The sequence below is a fragment of the Chlorocebus sabaeus genome, unplaced genomic scaffold (genome assembly GCF_047675955.1).
Source record: "Chlorocebus sabaeus isolate Y175 unplaced genomic scaffold, mChlSab1.0.hap1 unalloc_scaffold_299, whole genome shotgun sequence".
Lineage (NCBI taxonomy): Eukaryota > Metazoa > Chordata > Mammalia > Primates > Cercopithecidae > Chlorocebus > Chlorocebus sabaeus.
Genome location: NW_027327591.1, coordinates 168,593 through 195,950, shown reverse-complemented (window position 1 = coordinate 195,950; position 27,358 = coordinate 168,593). Strand labels below are relative to the sequence as shown.

At 46.0% G+C, this 27,358-nt stretch overlaps 2 protein-coding genes across 10 annotated transcripts in view; one reads left to right on the top strand and one right to left on the bottom strand.

Annotated features, from left to right (window-relative positions):
- The window catches only part of LOC119621948 (protein FAM153A-like), a 64,782-nt gene extending 56,591 nt beyond the window's left edge, over positions 1–8,191 (top strand). For 5 of the 9 annotated variants that reach the window (XM_073014135.1, XM_073014132.1, XM_073014129.1 and 2 more), the window contains 3 exons: positions 6,368–6,489; positions 6,638–6,805; positions 7,798–8,191. The gene's annotated coding sequence lies outside the window, so the exon portion shown is untranslated. Of the gene's footprint in view, positions 1–6,349; positions 6,490–6,637; positions 6,806–7,797 lie in introns of all 9 variants that reach the window. The other 4 variants (XM_073014134.1, XM_073014133.1, XM_073014131.1 and 1 more) reach the window with 2 other exon arrangements.
- Positions 8,192–14,397: 6,206 nt separating this feature from the next.
- Positions 14,398–27,358, bottom strand: part of LOC119618300 (uncharacterized) — a 53,846-nt gene continuing 40,885 nt past the window's right edge. The window contains exons 9-11 of the mRNA XM_073014151.1: positions 15,738–16,037; positions 14,914–15,155; positions 14,398–14,674 (exon numbers count right to left, since the gene is read on the bottom strand). Of these exons, the coding sequence (XP_072870252.1) occupies positions 14,398–14,674; positions 14,914–15,155; positions 15,738–16,037 (819 nt within the window). The remainder of the gene's footprint in view (positions 14,675–14,913; positions 15,156–15,737; positions 16,038–27,358) is intronic.

Sequence of the window (27,358 nt, the reverse complement as noted above, 5' to 3'; positions counted from 1 at the left end):
TGCGGTGGCTCACACCTGTAATCCCAACACTTTGGGAGGCTGAGGCAGGTGGATCACGAGGTCAATAGATCAAAACCCTCCTGGCCAACATGGTGAAACCCCGTCTCTACCAAAACCAAAAATTAGCTGGGCATGGTGGCACATGTCTGTAGTCCCAGCCGCTTGGGAGGCTGAGGCAGGAGAATCCCTTGAACCCGGGAGGTGGAGGTTGCAGTGATCCAAGATTGCACCACGGCACTCCAGTCTGGTGACAGAGCGAGACTCCAACTCAAAGACAAACAAACAAAGTATTTAATCTGAGTTGGGCATGATGGCTCACTCCTGTAATCTCAGCACTTTTGGAGACCAAGGCATGAGGGTTACTTGAAACCAGGAGTTGGACACTAGCCTAGGCAACAAAAGCAGGACCCCATCTCCACAGAAAACTTAAAAATTAGCTGTGCAGGAGGCTGAGCTGGGAGGATCACTTGAGCTTAGGAGTTGGAGGTTACAGAAAGCTGTGATCATGCCACTGCACTCCAGGCTTGATGACAGACAAAACTAACAAAGTGTTTAATCCATAAGATGACCACATTTATAGGAGCCTCCTGGCAATCTAGCCTGGAGCCATGAAGGAAGACAGCGTGTGAAAGCAAGTGCAGGCTGGCCTCTGGCCGCTGAGGATCAGGACAGGATGTGGAGTGAACATCTACATCAAACTTTATTGCTTGGATTGGAAAAAAAATTCCTATCTGTAGATCAGCCTTAAAATATATCCTTCCATAAAATATTATCTTTCCCATATTTTGAGGCCATGCTATTGGTGCTACCTGAGGGAACAGTATTGTGTCCTTGATTTGATGAGATCAGTAGCTTTCTTATCTTACTGAATGACATCCACAGAACTCAGGAACCCACAGAACTCAGAAACAGAAGCTACATATTAAGTGAATTTGTATCTTACTTGTTATGATATTACTGTGTATAAGAAATAGAGATGGTGGGCTGGGCACGGTTGCTTACACCTGTAATCCCAGCACTTTGGGAGGCTGAGGTGGGTGGATCACGAGGTCAGGAGATCGAAACCATCCTGGATAACATGGTGAAACCCCGTCTCTACTAAAAAAATACAAAAAATTGTATAAAAAAATACAAGAACTACAGGCACCTATAGTTCAAGCTACTCGGGAGGCTGAGGCAGGAGAATGGCGTGAACCCGGGAGGCGGAGCTTGCAGTGAGCTGAGATCTGGCTGCTGCACTCCAGCCTGGGCGACAGAGCAAGACTCTGTCTCAAAAAAAAAAGAAAAAAAAAAAAGATGACCAGGTGCTATGGCTCATGTCTGTAATCTCAGCACTTTGGAAGGCTGAGGCGGGCAGATCACAAGGTCAGGAGTTCGAGACCAACCTGACCAACATGGTGAAACTCCGTCTCTACTAAAAAAAATACAAAAATTAGCAGGACCTGGTGGCATGCACCTGGAATCGCAGCTACTTGGGAGGCTGAGACAGGAGAATTGCTTGAACCTGGGAGGCAGAGGTTGCAATCAGCCAGATGCCACCACTGGACTCCAGCCTGGTGACAGAGCAAGACTCTGTCTCAGGAAAAAAAAAAAAAAAAAAATGAAATAGAGGGTTTTCCCCCCAACTGACGTCAGCTGGGGGGGGGTTTCTGGTGCTTGGTGCTATCAGGTGTTGAAAGTGCTCCCTACCTAAAAAGGAAAAATCTCAAAAATGAAATTATCCAGGGAATTGTAGGTATCAGCTTTATATTTGTATAAGTTATTATAGAGTTGGATTTTAAGAGTTTTGCCTGCTTCAGACTTCTCCCATTGTGTGTTTTTTTTTCTTTTATGTATATCTTACTACCTATTATTTCATAAACATTATTCACTTATTAGAATCTGTCATTGTCCTCTGCTGCATTTCTTCAGTGGTCAGGACCATCCATGGGTTCCCCACCATCCAGCATTTTCTTCTAATACTGTTATAGTTTTACTAACTATGCTGTGAGTTTTGCATGTGGGTTACTTTTTTCTCACTCAGACCCACTTTTCCAGTATTTACTAAAAGAATTCTTACTTTTTTGCTTTATTCTGTACATCTCTGTTTTGCACATATTAAATTTTTAATTTTAAATTGTAAAGTATATGTAACGTAAACTTTACCAGCTAATCATTTTTAAATGTACAGTTCAGTAATGTTAAGTACATTTTTCAGGGTTGTTCTGTGTTTCGGCTTCTTTGGACTACATTGAAAGAATTGTCCTGGACCACACATAAAATACACTAACACTAATGATAGCTAATGAGCTTCAAAAAGAAAAAAGCTCTATGCATACATCTCATATTTTGTTTTGACATGAGCTTTGGTGGACACATTTCAACCCTAGCAGTCAGATCTAAGATTCCCAGTTGAAAGGATTTCCCCACTTAGTACTTCGACTTAATCAACCCTGCTGCCTTCTGGCCTCCAAGGTTTCTGGTAAGGAATCTACTGATAGCCGGGCACGGTGGCTCACGCCTGTAATCCCAGTACTTTGGGAGGCTGAGGTGGGTGGATCACCTGAGGTCAGGAGTTTGAGACCAGCCTGGCCAACATGGTGAAACCTCATCTCTGAAACCCAGGCTGAAAAGTTAGTGGGGCGTAGTGGCAGGTGCCTGTAATCTCAGCTACTTGGGAGGCTGAGGCGGGAGAATTGCTTGAAACCAGGAGGCGGAGGTTGCAGTGAGCCAAGATTGGCCATTGAATTTCAGCCTGGCAACAGAGGGAGACTCTGTCTCAGAAAAGAAAAAAAAAAAAAGAAATCTAGTGATAATCTGACTGAGGATCCTTTGTATGTGAGAAGTAGCTTCTCCCTTGTTTCATTCAAGATTCTTTGTCTTCCTTTGTATGTGAGAAGTAGCTTCTCCCTTGTTTCATTCAAGATTGTCTTTTGATACTTTAATTATAATGTGTTGGGTGAGATACTTTGAATTGATCCTATTTTGAGTTTGTTGAGCTTCTTGGTTTTTGTGAAAGTAAGTTTTAATAGAGGCAGGGTCTCATGGCTGGGCGCAGGGGCTCACGCCCGTAATCCCAGCACTTTGGGAGGCCGAGGCGGGCGGATCATCTGAGGTCGGGCGGTTGAGACCAGCCTGACCAACATGGAGAAACCCCATCTCTACTAAAAATACAAAATTAGCCAGGCGTGGTGGCGGGTAACTGTAATCCCAGCTACTTGGGAGGCTGAGGCAAGAGAATCGCTTGAACTCGGGAGGCGGAGGCTGCAGTGAGCTGAGACTGTGCCCTTGCAACAAGAGTGAAACTCCATCTCAAAAAAAAAAAAAAAAAAAAAGACGGTCTCACTCAGTCACCCAGGCTGAAAGGGCTCAAGCAGTCCTTTCGCATGAGCCTCCTGAGTAGCTGAGATTGTATGTGCACACCACCCTACCAGCTTTTCATTTTAACTATGGTTTTTTTCATAGAGACAGAGTCTCACTGTGTTTCCCAGGCTGATCTTGAATTCCTGGCCTGTAACAACCCTTCCACCTTGGCCTCCCAGAGCACTGAGTGTACAGATGGGAGCCCCCATGCCAAGCCTTGGATATTTATGATGTCTTAATATTTTAAATCAAACTTGGGAAGTTTCTTAGATTTTCATTATTTCTTCAGATGTTCTTTTCTTGCCTCTGTCTGTTCTGTGATTCTTATAAACTGATTTGGTCCACTTGATGCTGTCCCACAGGTCCCTTAAGCTCAGTTGATGTTCCTGCAACCATTTTCCTTGTGTTTCTGACACAGGATTATTTCAATTGTTTTGTCTTCAGATTTGCTAATTCTTTCTCTGCTTGGTCAAATCAATCCCTTCTACTAATTTTTTTTTTTTTTGATATGGAGTCTCACTCTGTAGCCCAGGCTGGAGTGCAGTGGCGCAATCTCTCTGCAACCTCCACCTCCCAGGTTCAAGCAAATCTCCTGCCTCAGCCTCCCAAGTCACTGGGACTACAGGTGCCGCCACCACACCTGGCTAATTTTCATATTTTTAGTAAGACACGAGGTTTCACCATGTTGCCCAGGCTGGTCTTGATCTCCTGACCTCATGATCTGCCCACCTCAGCTTCCCAAAGTGCTGGGATTACAGGCGTGAGCTACCGTGCCTGGCCCCTTCTAGTAATTTTTTTTTTATTATTTCAGGTATTTTAATTTTTAATTGCAAAATACTTTTTGATTTCTTTTTATAATTATCTCTTTATTGAGGTTCTTATTTTGCTCACAGGTAATTTTCCTTTAGTATCCATGTCTTTCTTTAGCTCTTTGGGCATCTTTAAGAGTTGTGGTTAAGTTTTTGTCTAATAAGTATGTCTAATATCTGAGTATCCTCAGGTGTATTTTATATTCACTTACTTAGTTCCTTTGAATGGGCCATACTTTCCAGTTTCTTTGTGTGCCTTGTGATTTGTTTTTGTTATAAACTGGATGTTTCAAACTTAATGTGATAACTCAGGAAGTCAGATTCTCCTTTTACTCCAGGTTTTCCTTGTTTTGAGACGGAGTCTTGCTCTCTCACCAAAGCTGGAATGCAGTGGTGCAATCTTAGCAAGAATTCAGGATTGATTCTCTGGAGCCAAAGGAATTGTTCATAAATTCTGGGGAGGAAATGAGGGTTACTGGAGGGAGTGTTTATTAGAACTATTTCACTAAGAGTCTGATTTTGACATACAGATGTAAGAAGTCACAGTTAATTTTTTTTTTTTTTTTTGGACTTAACTTTGGAAGTGAAATGTTATCTTGTTCAGTGTAGTGAATTTTTTAAAAATAAAAATACTTAGGAGAGGTGGATCTTCCTTTCTGGATTGTTCAGGACTTTTGAGAGTATGACTGAAGTTGAAGAGTAACTGACTTATTTATTAAACAGAGGAACAAGACTGAATCATGGAAAAATGATCTGTTATTCAGAAGTTTTATTTTGGTATAAGTTACAAAGTTTTATTTGCATTCACATTACTGGATCTAGGGAAGACTAATAAAAAGCTGAGTGTATTTCCTGAGTTGAAATTGTAGGTGTGTCTTGTGACAGTTTGTAAGAAAGACAAGTGGAGTCTCCTCTGCTTCAGCAAAGCTGCTTGAACACGAACCTTCCTGAAACTTTCATGCAAGTTGGTGGGAGCATCCCTAATTGTAATACGGATTTTCAAGGATGTGTTTATTCTGTAAAATAAAGTGCTGTTATGCTGTAAGTTTTAGGAGGCAGGAGTTTTTTATCTTTTGCTTATTAATATGTCACTGATGGTTAAACAGTATGTAACACAGAGTAGGTGTTCAGTAATAATGAAAAAATAAAATGTCATTTCTGTGTTGTTTTAATTTGGATTTATTAGTAAGGGCAACATATTTGACTATTAGTTCTGATGATTAAAAGCTAGTGAGCATTAAGGAAAGAAAAGGTTCTGCGTGGACTTTGAAGGTCGTCTCTATCAATTTGAGGTTGAATGGGAAGAATAGTTTTGTTGAGGTCCTTTAGCTGTGTTATGTGTTATGAGTACTTTTTTTTTTTACTCAGGCAAAAGAAAATGTGTGTGTGTTAAATCCAGTCAGCCCTCTTTATCTGTGGGTCCTGCATTCTCACTTTCTGCCAACCTCAGATCAAAAATCTTCCAGAACAAAAGGATGGTTGCATCTGTACTGAACATGTACAAGCTTTTTTTCTCATCATTATTCTTTATGCAATAAAGTATAACAACCATTTATGTAGCATTTCCATTGTATTAGGTATTGTGAGTAATCTAGAGGTCATTTGAAGGATATTGGAGGGTGCGTCCAGGCTGAAGGCAAGTACTATGGCATTTTATGTCAGGGACACCTACAGATTTTTGTGTCCAGCCATGGATCCTGTACAGTTGAACATTTCCACACGCTGAGGGTGTGATGGGTCTGGGTTGGGTTGGTCCACCATGTTCGAGGAAGTGTGCCCATCATGATTTTACACCCTTGTTGTAAACTTTGGATATGTCTATTTTGATATTTAAAACATTTTCAGATTAAGTCTGAAAATGCCAGTATATTAATATTTTAAAATGGAATTGAGAAGTCATTATTATAATAATAGAATTCATTATTAGAACTTTCTAATAGTAGAAAGGAAGTCTATTTTATAAAATTGTCAGTTCATCTTAAGATCTAATAGTCTTTTGCAATTAACAGCAACTTAATTCAGACTACCTCAAAAGAAGAATTTAACATTGATTTTTGTAGGAAAAAAGCAATTTTAAAGTAGCCTGGGAAAACTTAGGTAAGTTTTCCTTAATCCTGACTCTTAATTTGTGGCTAGAAGTGGCAATGATATGAACATAAGTTGTGCTATTTATTAATTTACTGCTTTTCATAAATCAGCCCCTTTTATGTAATTAGGTAAAAAGAGAAAAATACATTCTTGATTTTGGTGACTAGAGTTGTGGACGCCGGAAAGCTCTGCCACTAAGATTGATGAACCAGACGCGTGTCACTGGCCAGTCACACTGATTCTTAATGCTGTAAGTATGAACATACAGTTAAAAAAAAAAAATCTGTTGATAGAATACATCATCTTATGAAATGAAAAGATTTGGTTAAGGAGTTTTTGAACAAATTTCACATTACACTACTGGCTTTACTAAATCTGAGTCTTGTATTTCTGAACAGGGCACCATGGCCTGGCACTGTCACGTTTTCCAGGGAACCTGCCCGAGCTCCTGCAGAAGCTGCTCTTCGGGCCGATGGAGTCCCTTAGCTGGTAGGCCCTTCTTTAGTCACCACAGGATGCCTGCTGACTGAACAGGAAGGAGAGGATGGGCTTTGAATAAAACACAGGTAAGTTTCCCAACTGCTTTTCTTTGATTAAGATTTCAATCTTGGCTGGGCATGGTGGCTCACGCCTGTAATCTCAGTATTTTGGGAGGCCAAAGTGGGCAGATCACAAGGTCAGGAGATTGAGACCATCCCTGGCCAACATGGAGAAACCCTGTCTCTACTGAAAAAATACAAAATTAGCCAGGCGTGGTGGCACATGCCCATAACCCAGCTACTCAGGAGGCTGAGGTAGAAGAATCACTTGAACCCAAGAGGTGGAGGTTGCGGTGAGTGGAGATCATGCCATTGCAATCCAGCCTGAGCAACAAGAGCAAAACTCCTTCTCAAAAAAAAAAAAACAAAAACAACTCCTCCGAGTTGCACATGGCTTGTCCGCGTGTCCCCTGCTTGGCTACAGACTGTGTGCTCAGTCTGCTCTTAGGACCTTTATGCAAGTGTCTGGCCTGCATCAGTGTGAATGCTTGTTCTTGGAATGCTTGCCCACAGCTCCCCTGGGTTGACTTCTTTTGGGAAGCTCTCGAGTAGCTGGGATTACAGGCATGCACCACCACGCCTGGCTAATTTTCTGTATTTTTAGTAGAGACGGAGTTTCTCCATGATTTTCATTTTTTAAATGCTTTTTTGAGATTTGTTTTGTGGCCTAAAATGTGGTCTATCCTGGAGAATGTTTTGTGAGCTGATGAGAAGAACGCAGGTTCTGAAGTTGGTGGGTGAAATGTTCTGTAATTACCTGTCAGGTCCCTCTGACTTCTATTTTGGTGTGTAAGTCTGGTTTTCGTTGCTTTTCTGCCTAGAGGGTGTGTCTGTTGCTAAAAGTGGGTGTTGGAGTCCCCAGCTATTGTTGCCTGTCTCTGTTTTTCGATGACTCTTACTTTAATAACTGGGGCTGCTGCGTCAGCTGTGTTTACATTGACAACTGTTCCACCCTCTTGCTGAATTGATCCCTTTATCATTTTATAATGACCTTTATTTTCTATTTTTGTGCTTTGTAGACTTAAAGTCCATTTTGTGTGACAAGCATAGCAGTGGTGATTCCTTTCCTTTCTGATCTTCACCGAACCTCGCTTTTTCACACTCACCGAAATGTCTACTTAAAGCCACGGCACCTCTTTGAATTTTCACATCTACCGTATGGTGATGGTAGATTTCCTTTTCATCTGTACTCTGAAGGAATCCGAAACAGGCATTTTTACAAGTCTAGGAAGGAAACAAAAATCTATGTGTCAAAAGAATGAACATAGAAAATAACATGTCCTGGTTAACAAAAGTTCTCATTGTAAAGTGTTATGCACAAGATATGGAATTTTATGTGCCATAAATGAAGTTGTCTTGTCTAAAACTACTTTTAAAAATTACATGTTACTTTAATAAAGGTATTTTTGAGAATTTGGTGACTTCTTATTTCCTAGACCTCTTTAATTTCATATTAAATTCCAGCATGAATTTTAATGCTGGATTTTAATGGATTTTAATGGATTGTGTGGTTGTCTAAATGTTAAGAGTCTGAAGACCTCAAGTGGGCAGGAGCTGGGCAGGGGCAGGATCACGATGCAGGCAGGACCAGGGTGCAGTGTGGATGGGCTCCAGTAGGAACGGGGTGCTGGTGGGGCAGGGGTGGGGGTAGGTGTGGGGGGCGTCAGAGCACGGTGCTCCTAGGAGTGGGGTGGGGCACAGTAGGAGCAGGGTGTGGATAATACTGAGGTGCTGGCACGGCAGGGCGTGGGTAGGAGCAGAGGGCGTGTAAGATTGGGCTTCTGGCGAGGCGCGCGTGGGTAGGATGGGGTGCTGCAGGACGGGTAGCAGTTGGGTGTTGGCGGGGCGGGGCGTGGTTAGGACCGGGACGCGGGTGGGTGGAGAGTGACGGCAGAGCAGGGCGTCGGTAGGAGCGGGGTGCTGGTAGGAGCGGGGTGCCGGTAGGAGTAGGGTACAGGACGCGCTTAGGAGCAGGGTGCTGGCGGCGCAGGGCACGGGTAGAAGCGGGGTGGGGACGGAGCAGGATGCTGATGGGGCGGGGCGGGGTGCTGGTGGGGAGAAGCGCGGGTAGGAGGGGGTGCTGCAGGATGGGTAGCAGTTGGCTGTTGGCGGGGTGGGGTACGGGTAGGATGTGGTGCTGCCGGGCAGGGCAGCAGGTAGGAGAAAAGTCCAGGTAGGTGCCAGGTGCTACAGGGTCGGACTCAGGTAGAAGCGGGGTACAGTAGGAGAAGGGTGGCAGCTGGGCCAGGCCCAGGAAGGGGCAAAGTGTGGGTAGGAGCAAGGTGCTGGCGGGGCAGGGCACAGTTAGGACCATGGCACAGGTGGGTAGAGGGTGATGACAGGGCATTGGTAGGAGCCGGGTGCAGTAGGAGCAGGGTGCTGGTGGCACAGGGCACAGGTAGAAGTGGGAGCGAGTGGAGCAGGGTGCTGATGGAGCAGGGTGCTGGCAGGGAGAAGCATGGATAGGTGCAAGGTGAAGGTAGGATCGGGGTGCTGGAGAGCGGGACAGGGTGTGGGAGGGGCAGAGTGATTGTGGGGTGGGGCCACAGGTATGATGTGGTGCTGAGAGCCCGATGTGGGTGGAGCAGGGTGTGGGTAGGAGCAGGGTGCTGGTGGGGCGGGACACCCAGGTTAGGACCCAGGTGCGGGTAGGTGGAGGGCAAGTGGAGGGCGATGGCAGGGCAGGGCGTTGGTAGGAGCAGGGTGCCAGTAGTGTGTCCAGAATTGGTGGGTTCTTGGTCTCACTGACTTCCAGAATGAAGCTGCAGACCCTCGCGGTGAGTGTTACAATTCTTAAAGATGGTGTATCAGGAGTTTGTCCTTCAGATGTTCAGATGTATCTGGAGTTTCTTCCTTCTGGTGGGTTCCTGCTGTGGACCCTGGAGGTGAGGGTTACAGCTCTTAAAGCCTGCACATCTGGACTTGTTCCTTCCTTCCAGTGGGTTAGGGGTCTTGCTGGCCTCAGGAGTGAAGCTGCAGACCTTCGAGGTGTTACAGCTCATAAAGGTGGCACAGGCCCAGAGAGTAAGCAGCAACAAGATCTATTGCAAACAGCAAAAGAACAAAGCAACCACGGGGTGGAAAACGCACCCCAAGGAGTTGCTGCTGTTGGGGCGGGCAGCCTGCTTTTATTCTTATCTGACCCCACCCACATGCTGCTGATTGGTCCATCTTGACAGAGCTGATTGGTCCGTTTTACAGAGAGCTGATTGGTCCGTCTTGACAGAGAGCTGATTGGTGCGTTCACAAACCTTTGGCTAGACAGAAAAGTTCTCCGGGTCCCCACCTGACCCAGAAGCCCAGCCGGCTCCACCTCTTAATAGCAGTCGCCACCCAGGCCGGGGACTCCGGCGGCCCAGAGAGAGCTCCTCCCTCCATCAAGCCCAGCAGGCCACAGCGAGGGCCCGGCCCACAGAGCCCGCGCCCACCGGAACCCGCGCCGGCCCGTGAGCCCCACGCGCAGCCTGGCCTCCCGCCCGCGCCTCTCCCTCCACGCCTCCCCGCCAGCAGAGGGAGCCGGCGCTGGCCCTGGCCAGTCCCAGAGAGGGGCCCTCGCAGCGCAGCTGCGGGTTGAAGGGCTCCTGGAGCGCGGCTAGAGCAGACGCCGAGGCGGAGGAGGTGCCGAGAGTGAGCGAGGGCTGCTAGCACGTTGTCACCTCTCGGTAGGAACAGGGTGCAGGAGGCGGGTTGGTTCGGAACCTGATGCTGGAAAGGCCACCAGTGGTCTGGGTCCCAGCACCTCTGCAGGCGCAGCCGCTTGTTTCACCTGGTGCGCCATCTTGCAGTTCTTGAATTTGCGCCTTTTGGCTGCACAGAGAGGGCAAGGAAGCCGCGCACGAATGCAAGGTCGGAATGACTGGGGTGCGACCAAGGGGACTTGGAGAACCGCCCTTCCTCCCCAGGTTCCCCAGGCAGAGCCCACCACCCCCGCGTTTTTTCAGAGGCCCAACTGGGCCTCTGTGGAAGGGGTGGGGGCAGGGTAGAGACAGGAGGAGGGAAAGAACCGGGCAGGGAAGGGGGCCGAGAGAGCCTCTCTCAACATCCGGGTTAGTTGATAAACTGGGGGTCCTGCAGGGCTAGCCACGAAGAAATGTAACCATGTGTGGAAAAACAAGAATTGGGGAGGGGTGAGGAAGAGAAGTTGGTTACCAGGCAGCAGATGGTGCCTTAGGCAATCATAGGGGCTGAAGGGCTGGCTTCTCATTGTCAGACCCTGGGCTGGTAAGTTTCAGGGAACTCAGATGAAACAAATGTAACTTCCTTTAAGACTAGCGGGATCAATTTCTCCGTTTATTCAAGGAAGCTGTATACATGGGGTCTAGGGGAGAATTGGACACTTTCCAGCCTCATGCGGGGAGCTGTAAGGGTGGGTGTCCTTCTCCCCCTCTACACAGGGGCACTCTTAGGACTGGCAGCAGAGGAGAGCGAGCAGCAGAGAGCAACGGGAGCCCCAAAGAATCTAATTTCCCCCAAAGAAATGATGGCCACGAACATACTCACCTCAGCAGGAGAAGCCAGGGGGCCCACGCTGGGGAGTTGTGGGCTGAGGTTGGATGTGGGTTCTGGGCGTCTGTGGGGAAAGTCCTCTGTTCTCTCCCCATCCCTTAGCTGCCTCTTGAGGTCTGGCCTGCGTCTATTCACAGAGGGATGGAGGAAGGGAAGATCATGGGGCCTTGGGGTGGGAGGGGGCAGGAACTGGAGCCTGGGGCGCCCCTGGGCCAGCTGCCCCTGTCCCTGCTGTGTCTTGGTGGGGCTCAGGGCTGAATCTGTGATCTGCACATCACTCTGGAGATTTGAAGTCAAAGTGAAGTCGCCCTCGCAGGCAGGAGAGGGAGCTGCGAAGACGAGGCTGGCTCAGACTCAGTCAACCACTATGTCCAGAGTCGGCCAGCTGAGGGGAAGGTGGTTGGGGGGAGTAGGGGAGCAGGGGCACTCAGCCCAAGAGAGCTACCCTGAACCACAGGACCAGGTGCTGCCTGCCACCCACCCTTGCCGGGGTTGACAAAGCTGGAGTTGGCCACGGGGAGCTCCCCAGGGTGCAGACAGGTCCCATCTCTGGGACTAGCAGCTACCCAGGCTGCACACTCAGGCCTATGCCCAGGGAAGGGACCTGATAAGAAGAAAGAGGCTGGTGGCGAGGGGTGCGTGGAACTTTGGGGGACAAACAAGCTCCTGTTGTGGTAACCGAGCGAGTTATAGAGAAACGCCACACTCTGAGACTAATTCAGGAGTCCTTTATTGCTGGTGACTGAGGGACTGCTAGAGCTCAAAATTTAGTCCTGAAGAAGGGGCTAGATTTCTTTTTATATCTTGGTCTAAATAGGAGAGAGGGAGTCTAAAGCAATTTTTACAGAAGCAGAACAGGCAAAAAGTTAAAAGATAGATGGTTACAGAAACAGTTACAGGAAAATAGTTCCAGGTTCAGGGGCTTAAACTGTCACAAAGAGACAAATGCAGGGGCTTTGGGTACCACCAAGCGAGCGCGTGTCCAGGGGCCGCTGGCACAGCTTGCCTCAGTATCTTATCAGCGCACTCCTGGGTGTGCCTGGAGTCAGCATGCACCAGTTATGTCCTTAAGGGAGGGGGGACAAGGGGCTGCAAGCGGAGAAACCAAAATGGAGTCTGTCCGGCTCTCTCAGCTGAGAGAGTCAATCAGGTAAAAACAAGGGAGGGCATCACATTCCCACTCGTGTTTTTGGGGAATCAAATCATTGATTCCTCGGTTATAACAAAGGGGTTATATTGGGTTCCAAGATACACAAGTTTGACAGAAGCTATGCGCTACTTTATAAAGTTAAGCAACCAATTTTTTTTTTTTTTTTTTTTTTTTTTTTGAGACGGAGTCTCGCTGTCTCCCAGGCTGGAGTGCAGTGGCCGGATCTCAGCTCACTGCAAGCTCCGCCTCCCGGGTTTACGCCATTCTCCTGCCTCAGCCTCCCGCGTGGCTGGGACTACAGGCACCCGCCACGTCGCCCGGCTAATTTTTTGTATTTTTAGTAGAGACGGGGTTTCACCGTGTTCGCCAGGATGGTCTCGATCTCCTGACCTCGTGATCCGCCCGTCTTGGCCTCCCAAAGTGCTGGGATTACAGGCTTGAGCCACCGCGCCCGGCCAACAACCAATTTAATAGACAAGGCCTGAAGACGAACCTTAAGAGGAGGAGAAGGGCTCCCGCCAGCCCGGTAATTAGTTAGCCAGGGATTCCAGTTAAACATGCTTTGGTACCAGGGGGTGTTACTCTCCTGTTCCTGCTGGCATTTGCCTAGATTTTCTCGAACTTTTTGAAGAGTATTTTTTATGACTTCAGACTGATTGGCATAGAAACAACTTTCTCCCAAAGCTGCACGTAACCCTCCTTGGGAGAGAAATAGCAGATCTCAGCCTCGGCGGTTTTGAAGAACTACATCCGCTAGAGGCTCTACCTGGGCATGCAGTATATTTATGGCTGATTGGAGATGGCTTAAATCATCATCTACTTGTTGAGATAGGGACATTAGCCCAGTTTCTCCTTGAATCAGGGCAGTCGTGCGGATGGCTGCTGACCCAGCTATGCTAAGGCCGGCCACAAGGGGTACAAGGAGTGGGGCAACTCGGCAAAACCTGGGATGCAATTCAGGAGGAGCGATGAGGAGTTGTTCTTCTGACCTGCTGTACAGGTAGACCTGGGGGAGTACATGAACCAACACACAGGAGAGGTCAGGGTTCAGTCCCACTGATGCAGTGAGTGAGACCTGAAGTGCCGGCTAACCAGGTATTGTTGGGTGCCTGATAGAAGACTGAGGCGTTTAAGGAGGTAAGCAGGGACTGATTCCAGGTAGCCTGAGAGGGAGAAGCAGATAAATTATACCCTGCTAGTTAGACAGGAGGCATTCCTGACACATCTCCTAGTGTAAGGGCATGGGGGCACGTATGACAAAGAATTTTTAGCATGGCTTCTACTCCTAATCCAACATAATATGGGGGTTTGGCCTTTAGGCACAACCAGCAATCTCGGGCTAGTTTAGGCTGGGTGAGATTCAGGAGGTGAGGAGCACTGACCAGAATGGACTTCAGGCTGGTGAGATTCAGGAGGTGAGGAACACTGTCCAGAGTGGACTTCAGGCTGGGTGAGATTCAGGAGGTGAGTGAGGAGCACTGTCCAGAATGGACTTCAGGCTGGTGAGATTCAGGAGGTGAGGAACACTGTCCAGAGTGGACTTCAGGCTGGGTGAGATTCAGGAGGTAAGTGAGGAACGCTGTCCAGAATGGACTTCAGGCTGGGTGAGACTCAGGAGGTGAGGAACACTGTCCAGAGTGGACTTCAGGCTGGGTTGGAGGTGTTGTCGTTGCAGCTGAGGTCTAGGAAGCAGGAACGATGGTGGGACAGTTAAATCGTGTCTGGGTGTTTTTGGAACACAGGGTCACCAAATCAGTTAAAGGTACGATTGGCTTAGGAGGGCTCCGTGGGACCAGGACCTTTTTCTGGATGGTGAACTTAGTTCCAACATCAAATCCCAGAATATAAAGCCTTAATCCCTGTGACATGCCATAATACCATTGAGCTAAACTAGAGTTACGGACAGTTACAGTAAGAGGATTGCAATTTCCTATAGTACACGGTCTAGGACGGGAAGTGCGAGCTATGGAAAGGACTGAGGGTGGGGTTGATCCTCCAGAGTAAGTGGGCAAAGTGACACACGTCCAGTGAGGGCAGAAAAACTGGTAAGAATCTCAGCAGCTAGAGTCAGGGTGATTTCCAGGACGAAGGTGAAAGCCAACGCTCTGGAGCCCTTTTCTGCACCCTTAGAGCTTCCACATCCAGTCCGGTTTCTGGTGTGTCCAAACTCTGCAGCAATGTCGACGTTTCCTGCTCCCATGATCGGCAGATCGCGCTGTTCTTCGTGGGTACAGCAGGTTCTGGGAACAAAGCACATAAATCGACTACAAAAGAGACTTCCTTGGAGGTTCCCACTTTCCAGGTGGTGTTTGCAAAGACACGTACTGTTGTGAAGGAAGTGAGGAGAAAAAGAGTAGGAAGGGGCAGAGGACGTAACAGGTGGAAACAGACAGAAGAGGTAAATGGAAAGAATCTGATGGCTTCACTCAACTTAGGTGCAGTTTTAAGGGGCCCAGGCTTGGGGACCCTTGTTTCTTACTGGGCTTTGTTGGCCTTTTTGATGCGAGAGTGATGAATCCAAGCAGGAATGTCGTCCACCTTCAGAGCCATTGGTGTAGTGAGGATGATAGTATGAGGTCCTTTCCAGGCAGGAGTGAGTCCTTCCTTCTGGAATTTTTTAACATATACCAGGTCACCCGTCTGGTCAGGAACTGGATTGGGATGAGCTCCCCGGACAAGCGGCTGGATGATGTCTTGTACTTGTTGGAGAGACTGCAGGTACTGTAACAAATTAGCTTGTGAGATTTCTGCTAAATGGGTATCCCTTAGCTTAGGCAAGATAGGCGGAGCCCTTCCATACATGATTTCAAAAGGTGAAAACCCAGCCCAGTAAGGGGTGTATCTTACTCTAAGGAGGGCTAAAGGAAGGAGCTTTACCTAATTCTCACCGGTCGCTAGGATTAATTTAGTAAGGGTACTTTTTAGGGTGCGGTTCATGCGTTCTGCCTCTCCAGAGCTCTGGGGTCCATAGGCACAATGGAGTTTCCATTGAATGTTCAATGCCTTGTTAACCAACTGAGCTATGGTCGAGGTGAAGGCAGGTCCATTATCAGACCTTATGGCAACAGGCAGTCCATGTCGAGGGATGGTTTCATTGAGCAACAGCTTAACTACCGTGGTGGCAGTTTCGTTTTTGGTGGCAAATGCCTCAGTCTATCCGGAAAAGGTGTCTACTAGCACCCGGAGGTATTTATATCCTGCCCGGTGCAGTTTTATCTACATAAATTAAATTTCCTCCCTTTCTCCTGGCGAGCCTCCCCGGAGGCGGTGACCTGGGCTGGGCTTACCTTGCTTGGCGTTTACCTGAGCACAAGCCGTACACTGGAGAGCTGCTTGGTTAGCTAAGTCCTGAAGGTGGGGGATCTTGAAATGGCTCCTTAGAAGCTGGGCCAATTTTACTCCTCCTTCCTGATTTTTACTGGCCTGAATATCTGAAGCTTGATTTTCTTCCTCAGGGGCGTATTCTGGGTGGTCTGGCGAGTCCGGTTGCGGAAAGGACACAGTGGGCAGCAGGGTTAAAGGCACGACCGGGAGCCGAGCCGCAGCGTCTGCTCTTTGGTTACCACAGCCTCTTTGATGTCCTTTGCAGTGAATCACAGCCACCTGTTGAGGGAGCCAGACAGCTTCAAGCAGGGCCAAAATCGCTTCTTTGTTTTTGACAGTCTTTCCTGCTGAGGTGCGGAGCCCTCACTCTTGATAGATGGCTCCAAGTGCATGTACAGCAGCGAAAGCATACCTGGTGTCAGCGTAGATGTTAATACGTTTGTCCTCACCCCATCGGAGGGCCTGAGTGAGGGCAACCAATTCAACTCTCTGTGCCGAGGTCCCTGCCGGCAGTGCCTGGGCCCACAGTCTGTCTGTCTCCATAGTAACGGCTGCACCAGCCTTTTGTACTCCTTGTTCAAGGAAGCTGCTACCGTCTGTAAACACGGTGGCATCTGCCTGTTAGAGGAACATCTCGGAGATCAGGTCAGCCAGTTTCCACAGTTTCTAACAGTTCTTGGCAGTCATGGACAGGTGTGGTAAGGTCTGGATTGGGGAGCAAGGTAGCTGGATTTAAACACCTTGTGGGAGAGAAAGTTAAACGAGGCTGATCTAACAGTACACTCTGATACTGTAGGATGCGCACATTCGACATCCATTTGCCAGAAGCACTTCGTAGCAAAGTCTCTACTGCCTGAGGAGCCATAAGAGTTTCATTCTAGCCCAGAGTGAGTTTATCAGCCTCCTGGACCAGGCTTGCTGTTGCCACTAGGGCTCGCAGATGACTTGGCCACCCGGAGGCCACAGGGTCCAGTCTCTTAGACAAATAGGCTGGCATTGCCTTGGCCCTAAAGTCTGAGTGAGTACCCCTTTAGCGACTCCCTCGCTTTCATGAACAAAAAGGTGAAATGGTTTTGAGATATTTGGGAGGGCAAGAGCAGGTGCCTCAGTTAATGCCTTCTTTAGATTTTGAAAAGCCTGTTCTTGTCAGTCCAAACTAGCAGGCCATTCCTTCCAGTAGCAGTGTACATGGGCTTGGCAATTTCTGAGGACCCTGATATCTATAGGCAGCAGTATCCTACTGCCCCCAGGAATTCATGTACTTGTCTCAGTGGTGGAGTAAGGATTTGCAAGATGGCTTTGTTTTGAGCACTAGTGAGTGCTTTTTTCCCCTCGTTTATCTCATACCTCAGGTAGAAACACTGGGAAGACAAAGCTTGGCTGAGACCCGACACCCGAATTCCTGAAGGAGGTAAAGTAGGTCCCTAGTATGTTGCAGGTGGCTGTCAGTAGTTTCTGTAGCCAATAACAGGTTATCTACCTACTGGAGAAGCATGCAGTTAGGGTGACTGGCTCGGACGGTATAGGATCCTGTTGGAGGGCTTCCCCAAAAAGCATGGGGGAGTTTTTTAAACCCTGGGGTAACTGAGTCCAGGTTAATTGGGTGGTGTCTCCTGAGCCAGGATCTGGCCATTCAAAAACAAAGACAGTTTGGCTTTTGGGGGCCAGAGGAATACCAAAGAAAGCATCCTTTAAGTCAAGGACAGTGTACACTGTATGTTCTGGTGGGAGCAGGCTGAGTAAATTGTAAGAGTTAGGGACAGTTGGATGGATGGTGACTGTCTGCTTGTTAACTTCCCGCAAGTCCTGTACAGGCCAGTAATCATTTGTTCTGGGTTTCAGGACCAGCAAAAGTGGAGTATTCCAGGCGGACTGACATGGTGTGAGTATACCAGCTTGTAATAGTCACTGAATGTGGGGATTGGTTCCCTCTCTAGCCCACTGAATCATAGGATTTTTTTTACCTGGACCGGCAAGGTGGTGGCCAGGAGTTCTACTACCACTGGCGGACGGTGCTTAGCCAGTCCCGGGGGGGGGGGTTGACTTGACCTAGACTCAAGGAAGGAGAGTCTGTAAATCCAGTAGGAGAGGATTAGTTTTATTCTCCGGTGGCTGTGAGGGTGAAACTAAGATACTCCTCTGACAGAGGGGTGGTTAGCAGGAGCTGAGCAGTAGGGGGCATTGTGTCACCTAACGTGAGGTGAGCTTGTTGGGCCGAGAAGGAGATGGAGCCTGTAACTTATGGAGCATATCTCATCCGAGGAGGGGGGGTAAGGGGCATTCTGGGACCATGAGGAATGAGTGGGTTACTCTTTTCTGTCCCAAACTCACCTCTCATGAGTGGGTGACAGGATATTCCTCAATAGCTCCAGTAGCCCCTTGCACAGCCACCTTTTTATTAGAGGCACTGCCCAAGGGTGTTTGCAGTACTGAGTGTTCTGCCCCACTGTCAGTTAGGAAATGTACAGGCTGGTCCTGCACTGTGGCAGTCACCATGGGCTCCCAGGGGCCAAAGGAGAGGGAGCCCCGGCCCCATCAGTTATCAGGTTCCTCCACTGCGGGGAGGGTGAGGACCTTTTTCTTTTCTGGTTTCTCCTCTGGCTTTAATGGGCATTCAGTTTCCCAATGTCCCATTTGCTTGCAAAAAGCACATTGTTTTCTTCGTAGGGGAGCCCGCTCACCTTTTTGGCCTTTCTGGCAGAGACCTGGGGTCCCCTGGTTGGTGCTCTGTGATGGGGGCCCTTCCTTCTTGGCTCCTTGGATGACAGCCCCTAAGATCTTTGCCTGTCTTTTTGATGCTTTCTCAGCAGCCCTTTCAGCTGCCTGAGCTGCCTGTTTTTGCTTTTCAAACTCTCGATTGTCAAAAACTTTCTGGGCTATCTCTAAAATTTGGCTGATGTTCATTCCAGCAAATCCTTCCAGACTTTGTAATTTTCTTTTAGTATCAGGGGCTGCCTGAGCCACAAATGCCAAATCAACAGCACAGCTATTCTCGGGAGCCGCCAGGTCGAAAGGGGCGTAAGTCCAATAGGCCTCTTGGAGGCATTCTAAAAATGCTCCAGGTGACTCATCAGGCCCCTGGACAACTTCAGTCGTCTTAGACAAATTTATGGGTTTTTGAGCGGCTCCCTTGATACCCACAAGGAGATACGTGAAAATAATCTAAAGCTCTCTTCCCACCCAAGGAGTTTGGATTCCAATCAGGCCGGGTAGGGGGAAAAACCTCCTCAAGGAGGTCTTGGGCTTCCTCCTCTGGTCTACTGGCTGATGCAAGGAAATACTTTCTGGCTTCTCTTCATCAGGGGAACCAGCCCCCGATATTTCAACGTAGGTTCTTTTCTATTTTCCCTAAGTGTCGGCTGGTCTGAGAAATAAAGGGAAAGAGTACAAAAGAGAAATTTTAAAGCTGGGTGTCCAGGGGAGACATCACATGTTGGCAGGTTCTGTGATGCCTCCCCAAGCCACAAAACCAGCAAGTTTTTATTATGGATTTCAAAGGGAAGGGAGTGTATGAATAGGGTGTGGGTCACAGAGATCACATGCTTCACAAGGCAATAAAATATCACAAGGCAAATGGGGGCAGAGCGAGATCACAGGACCATGGTGAAATTAAAATTGCCGATGGTTTCATGTCCCACTGGGCACGACTGTCATTGATAACATCTTACCAGGAGACAGGGTTTGAGAGCAGACAACTGGCCTGACTAAAATTTATGAGGCAGGAATTTCCTCATCCTAACAGGCCTGGGGGCGCTACAGGAGACTGGGGCTTATTTCATCCCTTATCTACAACTGTAAAAGACAGACACTCCTAGAGTGGCCATTGTAGAGACCTCCTTCTAGGAATGCATTCTCTTTCTCAGGGCTGTGCCTCGCTAAGAAAAAGAATTCAGTGATATTTCTCCCATTCACTTTTGTAAGAAGAGAAATATTGCTCTGTTCTGCCTGGCTCTCAGGCAGTCAGACCTAATGGTTATCTCCCTTGTTCCCTGAACATCGCTGTTATCCTGTTCTTTTTTCAAGATGCCCAGATTTCATATTGTTTAAACATGCTTTACAATTTGTGCAGTTAACACAATCATCACAGGGTCCTGAGGTGACATACATCCTCAGCTTACGAAGATGACGGGATTAAGAGATTAAAGACAGGCATAGGAAATCACAAGCGTATTGACTGGGGCAGTGATAAATGTCCATGAAATTTTCACAATTTATGTTCAGAGATTGCAGTAAAGACAGGTGTAAGAAATTATAAAAGTATTAATTTGGGGAACTAATAAATGTCCACGAAATCTTCACAATTTATGTTCTTCTGCCGCAGCTTCAGCCGGTCCCTCCTTTTGGGGTCCCTGACTTCCTGCAACAGAAGGCAAAGAGCCTGAGGAGAGGAAGAGCCTGCGGCTTTCCACTCCTTCCAGTTTGGGGCTAGAGCAAAGGGCAGAGTGTTGGTAAGTGGTGAGAGACAAGGCTGAGTAACTTGACAAGAATCACATTGACATGGGTGTTTTTATTCCATGGTGAAAAATTTGGAACTTTTCCTGAGAACAAATGTAAGCCAATGAGACAGTAAATGACAGGAGATTTAAAAATGTCACCTGTCAAGTGACTTCTTATAAATGGTTATTACTTGGCTAAGGATTTCTAAATGAGCCTGAGATCTGTTGGCCTGCAATCTCTACCAAAACTCTGAGAACTTGATGATGCCTTTGTTTTCTGAAAATTGCTTCACTGTGCTGGCTGACAGTTCCATGAAGATGGTAAAAGTGAAGAAAGTGTAGAGCTAGTAAAAAAGAGATGCATAGACTTCTTGGAAGTTTTTTAAGCTATGGAACATGATGAATTAATGGTGCATAAGCTTACTCTTCACTATGAAAGTTTTTTTCACATCTTTCATTAGATGTTTGTAAGAAAAAACATACTTAATGTAGCATCTACTAACCCAGCAATAAAAAGGAATGGCATTTACTGTACACTTTATTTCTAAAATAAACCTAAATTTAATAAATTTTGGCAACATGCTTTTCTTTGTTTCTCTAATTATTTGTTCTACGCAGTCTGGCTCCATCTAAAATAAGTAAAAATAATAATAATGTTTAAGTTAAATGAGAGACAATATCATGAGAATAATATGTCACTTATAAAATATGGCCATTAGTATTTTTAGTGATTAGCCATAACTTGAAGTTTGCTTAAATAGAAAAATAATTACATAAATAAAGTAAAATTTCTACTTATTTTAAGTTTAGATAATAGAGGATATACCTGTGTAATGCTGTTTAGATTAATCTGACAAAAATACAGTTAATATTGATCTATTGCATATACATAATTTTAGAAAGGTGGTGTTTTATTTATTTTTTATTTATTTATTTTTTTTTTTTTTGAGACAGAGTCTCGCTCTGTCGCCCAGGCTGGATGGAGTGCAGTGGCCGGATCTCAGCTCACTGCAAGCTCCGCCTCCCGGGTTTACGCCATTCTCCTGCCTCAGCCTCCCGAGTAGCTGGGACTACACGCACCCGCCACCTCGCCCGGCTAGTTTTTTGTATTTTTTAGTAGAGACAGGGTTTCACCGTGTTAGCCAGGGTGGTCTCGATCTCCTGACCTCGTGATCTGCCCGTCTCGGCCTCAAAAGGTGGTGTTTTATTAGTACAAACGTTAAACAATGGCTGGGTGTGGTGACTCATGCCTGTAATCCCAGCACTTTGGGAGGTCAAGGTGGGCAGATCACAAGGTCAAGAGATTGAGACCATCCTGGCCAACATGGTGAAACTCCAGTTCTACTAAAAATACAAAAATTAGCTGGTCGTGGTGGTGTACGCCTGTAGTCCCAGCTACTCAGGAGGCTGAGGCAGGAGAATCACTTGAACCTGGGAGGTGGAGGTTGCAGTGAGCCAAGATCGCACCACTGCACTCCAGCCTGATAGAGTGAAACTCCATCTCAAAAAAAAAAAAAAAAAAAGAAAAGAAAAAAAGGTTAAACAAAGTCATATTTTGCAATTTTGCAATGAATGCATTGCTTTGAAATTCTTAGCAAAACTCTACTCTTTATAAAAGTTCAGTCCTGAGGGGGCACCTAAGATGGCCAAATAGGAACAGCTCCAGCCTCAAACTCCCAGTGTGAGCAACACAGAAGACGGGTGATTTCTGCATTTTCAACTGAGGTACCAGGTTCAACTCACTGGGGCGTGTCGGACAGTCGATGCTGGTCCATGGGTGCAGCCCGACCAGCGAGAGCTGAAGCAGGGCGAGGCATCGCCTCACCTGGGAAGTGCAAGGGGGAAGGGAATTCCTTTTCCTAACCAAGGGAAATTGAGACACACAACACCTGGAAAATCCCACCCTAATACTGCAGTTTACCAAGGGTGTTAGCAAATGGCACACCAGGAGATTATATCCCACACCTGGCCCAGAGGGTTCCACGCCCACAGAGCCTCCCTCATTGCTACCACAGCAGTCTGAGATCCAACTGCAAGGCGGCAGTGAGGCTGGGGGAGGTGTGCCTGCCATTGCTGAGGCTTAAGTAGGTAAACAAAGCCTCCAGGAAGCTCGAATTGGGTGGAGCCCACCGCAGCTCAAGGAGGCCTGCCTGCCTCTGTAGACTCCACCTCTGGGGACAGGGCATAGCTAAACAAAAAGCAGCAGAAACCTCTGCAGATGTAAAAGTCCCTGTCTGACAGCTTTGAAGAGAGCAGTGGTTCTCCCAGCACAGAGGTTGAGATCTGAGAATGGACAAACTGCCTGTTCAAGTGGGTCCCTGACCCCTGAGTAGCCTAACTAGGAGACATCCTCCACTAGGTGCAGACCAACACCTCACCTCGCAAGACTGGGTACACCCCGAGACGAAGCTTCCAGAGCAAGAATCAGACAGCAACATTCACTGTTCAGCAATATTCTATCCTCTGCAGCCTCCGCTGCTGATACCCGGGCAAATAGCATCTGGAGTGGACCTCAAGCAAACTCCAACAGACCTGCAGCTGAGGGTCCTGACTGTTAGAAGGAAAACTAACAAACAGAAAGGACACTCACACCAAAACCCCATCAGTACATGACCATCATCAAAGACCAAAGGCAGATAAAACCACAAAGATGGGGAAAAAGCAGTGCAGAAAAGCTGGAAATTCAGAAAATCAGAGTGCATCTCCTCCTCCAAAGGAATGCAGCTCATCGCCAGCAATGGAACAAAGCTGGATGGAGAATGACTTTGACAAGTTGAGAGAAGAAGGCTTCAGTCAATCAAACTTCTCAGAGCTAAAGGAGGAACTACGTAACCAGCACAAAGAAACTAAAAACTTTGATCCTTTCCTTACTCCTTATACGAAAATTAATTCAAGATGGATTAGAGACTTAAATGTTAGACCTAATACCATAAAAACCCTAGAGGAAAACCTAGGTAGTACCATTCAGGACATAGGCATGGGCAAAGACTTCATGTCTAAAACACCAAAAGCAACGGCAGCAAAAGCCAAAACTGACAAACGGGATCTCATTAAACTAAAGAGCTTCTGCACAGCAAAAGAAACTACCATCAGAGTGAACAGGCAACCTACAGAATGGGAGAAAATTTTTTGCAATTGACTCATCTGACAAAGGGCTAATATCCAGAACCTACAAAGAACTCAAATTTACAAAAAAAAAACAACCCCATCAAAAAGTGGGCAAAGGATATGAACAGACATTTCTCAAAAGAAGACATTCATACAGCCAACAGACACATGAAAAAATGCTCATCATCACTGGCCATCAGAGAAATGCAAATCAAAACCACAATGAGATACCATCTCACACCAGTTAGAATGGCGATCATTCAAAAGTCAGGAAACAACAGGTGCTGGAGAGGATGTGGAGAAATAGGAACACTTTTACACTGTTGGTGGGATTGTAAACTAGTTCAACCATAATGGAAAACAGTATGGCGATTCCTCAAGGATCTAGAACTAGATGTACCATATGACCCAGCCATCTCATTACTGGGTATATACCCAAAGGATTATAAATCATGCTGCTATAAAGACACATGCACATGTATGTTTATTGCGGCACTATTCACAATAGCAAAGACTTGGAATCAACCCAAATGTCCATCAGTGACAGACTGGATTAAGAAAATGTGGCACATATACACCATGGAATACCATGCAGCCATAAAAAAGGATGAGTTTGTGTCCTTTGTAGGGACATGGATGCAGCTGGAAACCATCATTCTTAGCAAACTATCACAAAAACAGAAAACCAAACACCGCATGTTCTCACTCATAGGTGGGAACTGAACAATGAGATCACTTGGACTCGGGAAGGGGAACATCACACACCGGGACCTATCATGGAGAGGGGGGAAGGGGGAGGGATTACATTGGGAGTTATACCTGATGTAAATGACGAGTTGATGGGTGCTGACAAGTTGATGGGTGCAGCACACCAACATGGCACAAGTATACATATGTAACAAACCTGCACGTTATGCACATGTACCCTAGAACTTAAAGTATAATAATAATAAATAAAATAAAATAAAACATTTCCCCTTAAAAAAAAAAAGTAAAAACTTTCAAAAAAGAATGGATGAGTGGATAACTAGAATAATCAAGGCAGAGAAGACCTTAAAAGAACTGATAGAGATGAAAACCATAACATGAGAACTATGTGACAAATGCACAAGCTTCAGTTACTGACTCGATCAACTGGAAGAAAGTTTCAGTGATTTAAGATCAAATGAATGAAATGAAGCAAGAAGAGAAGTGTAGAGAAAAAAGAGTAAAAAGAAATGAACAAAGCCTCCAAGAAATACGGGATTATGTGAAAAGACCAAATCTACGTCTGATTGGTGCGCCTGAAAGTGACAGGGAAAATGGAACCAAGTTGGAAAACACTGCAGGATATCATCCAGGAGAACTTCCCCAACCTAGTAAGGCAGGCCAACGTTCAAATTCAGGAAATACAAAGAATGCCACAAAGATACTCCTCGAGAAGAGCAACTCCAAGACACATAATTGTCAGATTCACCAAAGTTGAAATGAAGGAAAAAATGTTAAGGGCAGCCAGAGAGAGAGGTTGGGTTACCCACAAAGGGAAGCCCATCAGACTAATAGCAGATCTCTCGGCAGAAACTCTACAAGCCAGAAGAGAGTGGGGGCCAATATTCAACATTCTTAAAAGAATTTTCAAACCAGAATTTCATATCCAGCCAAACTAAGTTTCATCAGTGAAGTAGAAATAAAATCCTTTACAGATAAGCAAATGCTTAGAGATTTTGTCACCACCAGGCCTGCCCTACAAGAGACCCTGAAGGAAGTACTAAACATGGAAAGGAACAACTGGTACCAGCCATTGCAAAAACATGCCAAAATGTAAAGACCATCGATGCTAGGAAGAAACTGCATCAATTAACGAGCAAAATAACCAGCTAATATCACAGTGACAGGATCAAGTTCACACATAACAATATTAACCTTAAATGTAAATGGACTAAATGGTCCAATTAAAAGACACAGACTGGCAAACTGGATAAAGAGTCAAGACCCATCTCACATGCAGAGACACACACAGGCTCAAAATAAAGGGATGGAGGAAGATCTATCAAGCAAATGGAAAACAAAAAAAAGCAGGGGTTGCAATCCTAGTCTCTGATAAAACAGACCTTAAGCCATCAAAGATCAAAAGAGACAAGACCATTACGTAATGGTAAAGGGATCAATTCAACAGGAAGAGCTAACTATCCTAAATATATATGCACCCAATACAAGAGCACCCAGATTCATAAAGCAAGTCCTTAGAGACTTACAAAGAGACTTAGACTCCCATACAATAATAATGGGAGACTTCAACACCCCACTGTCAACATTAGACAGATCAACGAGACAGAAAGTTAACAAGGATATCCAGGAATTGAACTCAACTCTGCACCAAGCAGACCTAATAGACATCTACAGAACTCTCCACCCCAAATCAACAGAATATACATTCTTCTCAGCACCACATTGCACTTATTCGAAAATTGACCACATGGTTGGAAGTAAAGCACTCCTCAGCAAATGTAAAAGAACAGAAATTATAACAGACTGCCTCTCAGACCACAGTGCAATCAAACTAGAATTCAGGACTAAGAAAATCAATCAAAACCACTGAACTACATGGAAACTGAACAACCTGCTCCTGAATGACTACTGGGTACATAACGAAATGAAGGCAGAAATAAAGATGTTCTTTGAAACCAATGAGAAAAAAGATACAACATACCAGAATCTCTGGGACACATTTAAAGCAGTGTGTAGAGGGAAATTTATAGCACTAAATGCCCACAAGAGAAAGCTGGAAAGATCTAAAATTGACAACCTAACATCACAATTAAAAGAACTAGAAAAGCAAGAGCAAACACATTCAGAAGCTAGCAGAAGGCAAGAAATAACTAAGATCAGAGCAGAACTGAAGGAGATAGAGACACAAAAAACTCTCCAAAAAATCAATGAATCCAGGAGCTGGTTTTTTGAAAAGATCAACAAAATTGATAGACTGCTAGCAAGACTAATAAACAGAGAAGAATCAAATAGATGCAATAAAAAATGATAAAGAGGATATCACCACCGACCCCACAGAAATATAAACTACCATCAGAGAATACTATAAACACCTCTATGCAAATAAACTAGAAAACCTAGAAGAAATGGATAATTTCCTGGACACTTACACTCTCCCAAGACTAAACCAGGAAGAAGTTGAATCCCTGAATAGACCAATAGCAGGCTCTGAAATTGAGGCAATAATTAATAGCCTACCAACCAAAAAAAGTCCAGGACCAGACAGATTCACAGCTGAATTCTACTGGAGGTACAAGGAGGAGCTGGTACCATTCCTTCTGAAACTATCCCAATCAATAGAAAAAGAGGGAATCCTCCCTAACTCATTTTATAAGGCCAACATCATCCTGATACCAAAGCCTGGCAGAGACACAACAAAAAAAGAGAATTTTAGACCAATATCCCTGATGAACATCGATGCAAAAATCCTCAATAAAATACTGGCAAACCGAATCCAGCAGCACATCAAAAACTTATCCACCATGATCAAGTGGGCTTCATCCCTGGGATGCAAGGCTGGTTCAACATATGCAAATCAATAAACGTCATCCAGCATATAAACAGAACCAAAGACAAAAACCACATGATTATCTCAATAGATGCAGAAAAGACCTTTGACAAAATTCAACAGCCCTTCATGCTAAAAACTCTCAATAAATTCGGTATTGATGGAACGTATCTCAAAATAGTAAGAGCTATTTATGACAAACCCACAGCCAACATCATACTGAATAGGCAAAAACTGGAAGCATTCCCTTTGAAAACTGGCACAAGACAGGGATGCCCTCTCTCACCACTCCTATTCAACATAGTGTTGGAAGTTCTGGCCAGGGCAATCAGGCAAGAGAAGAAATAAGGGGTATTCAGTTAGGAAAAGAAGTCAAATTGCCCCTGTTTGCAGATGGCATGATTGTATATTTAGAAAACCCTATCGTCTCAGCCGAAGATCTCCCTAAGCCGATAAGCAACTTCAACAAAGTCTCAGGATACAAAATCAATGTGCAAAAATCACAAGCATTCTTATACACC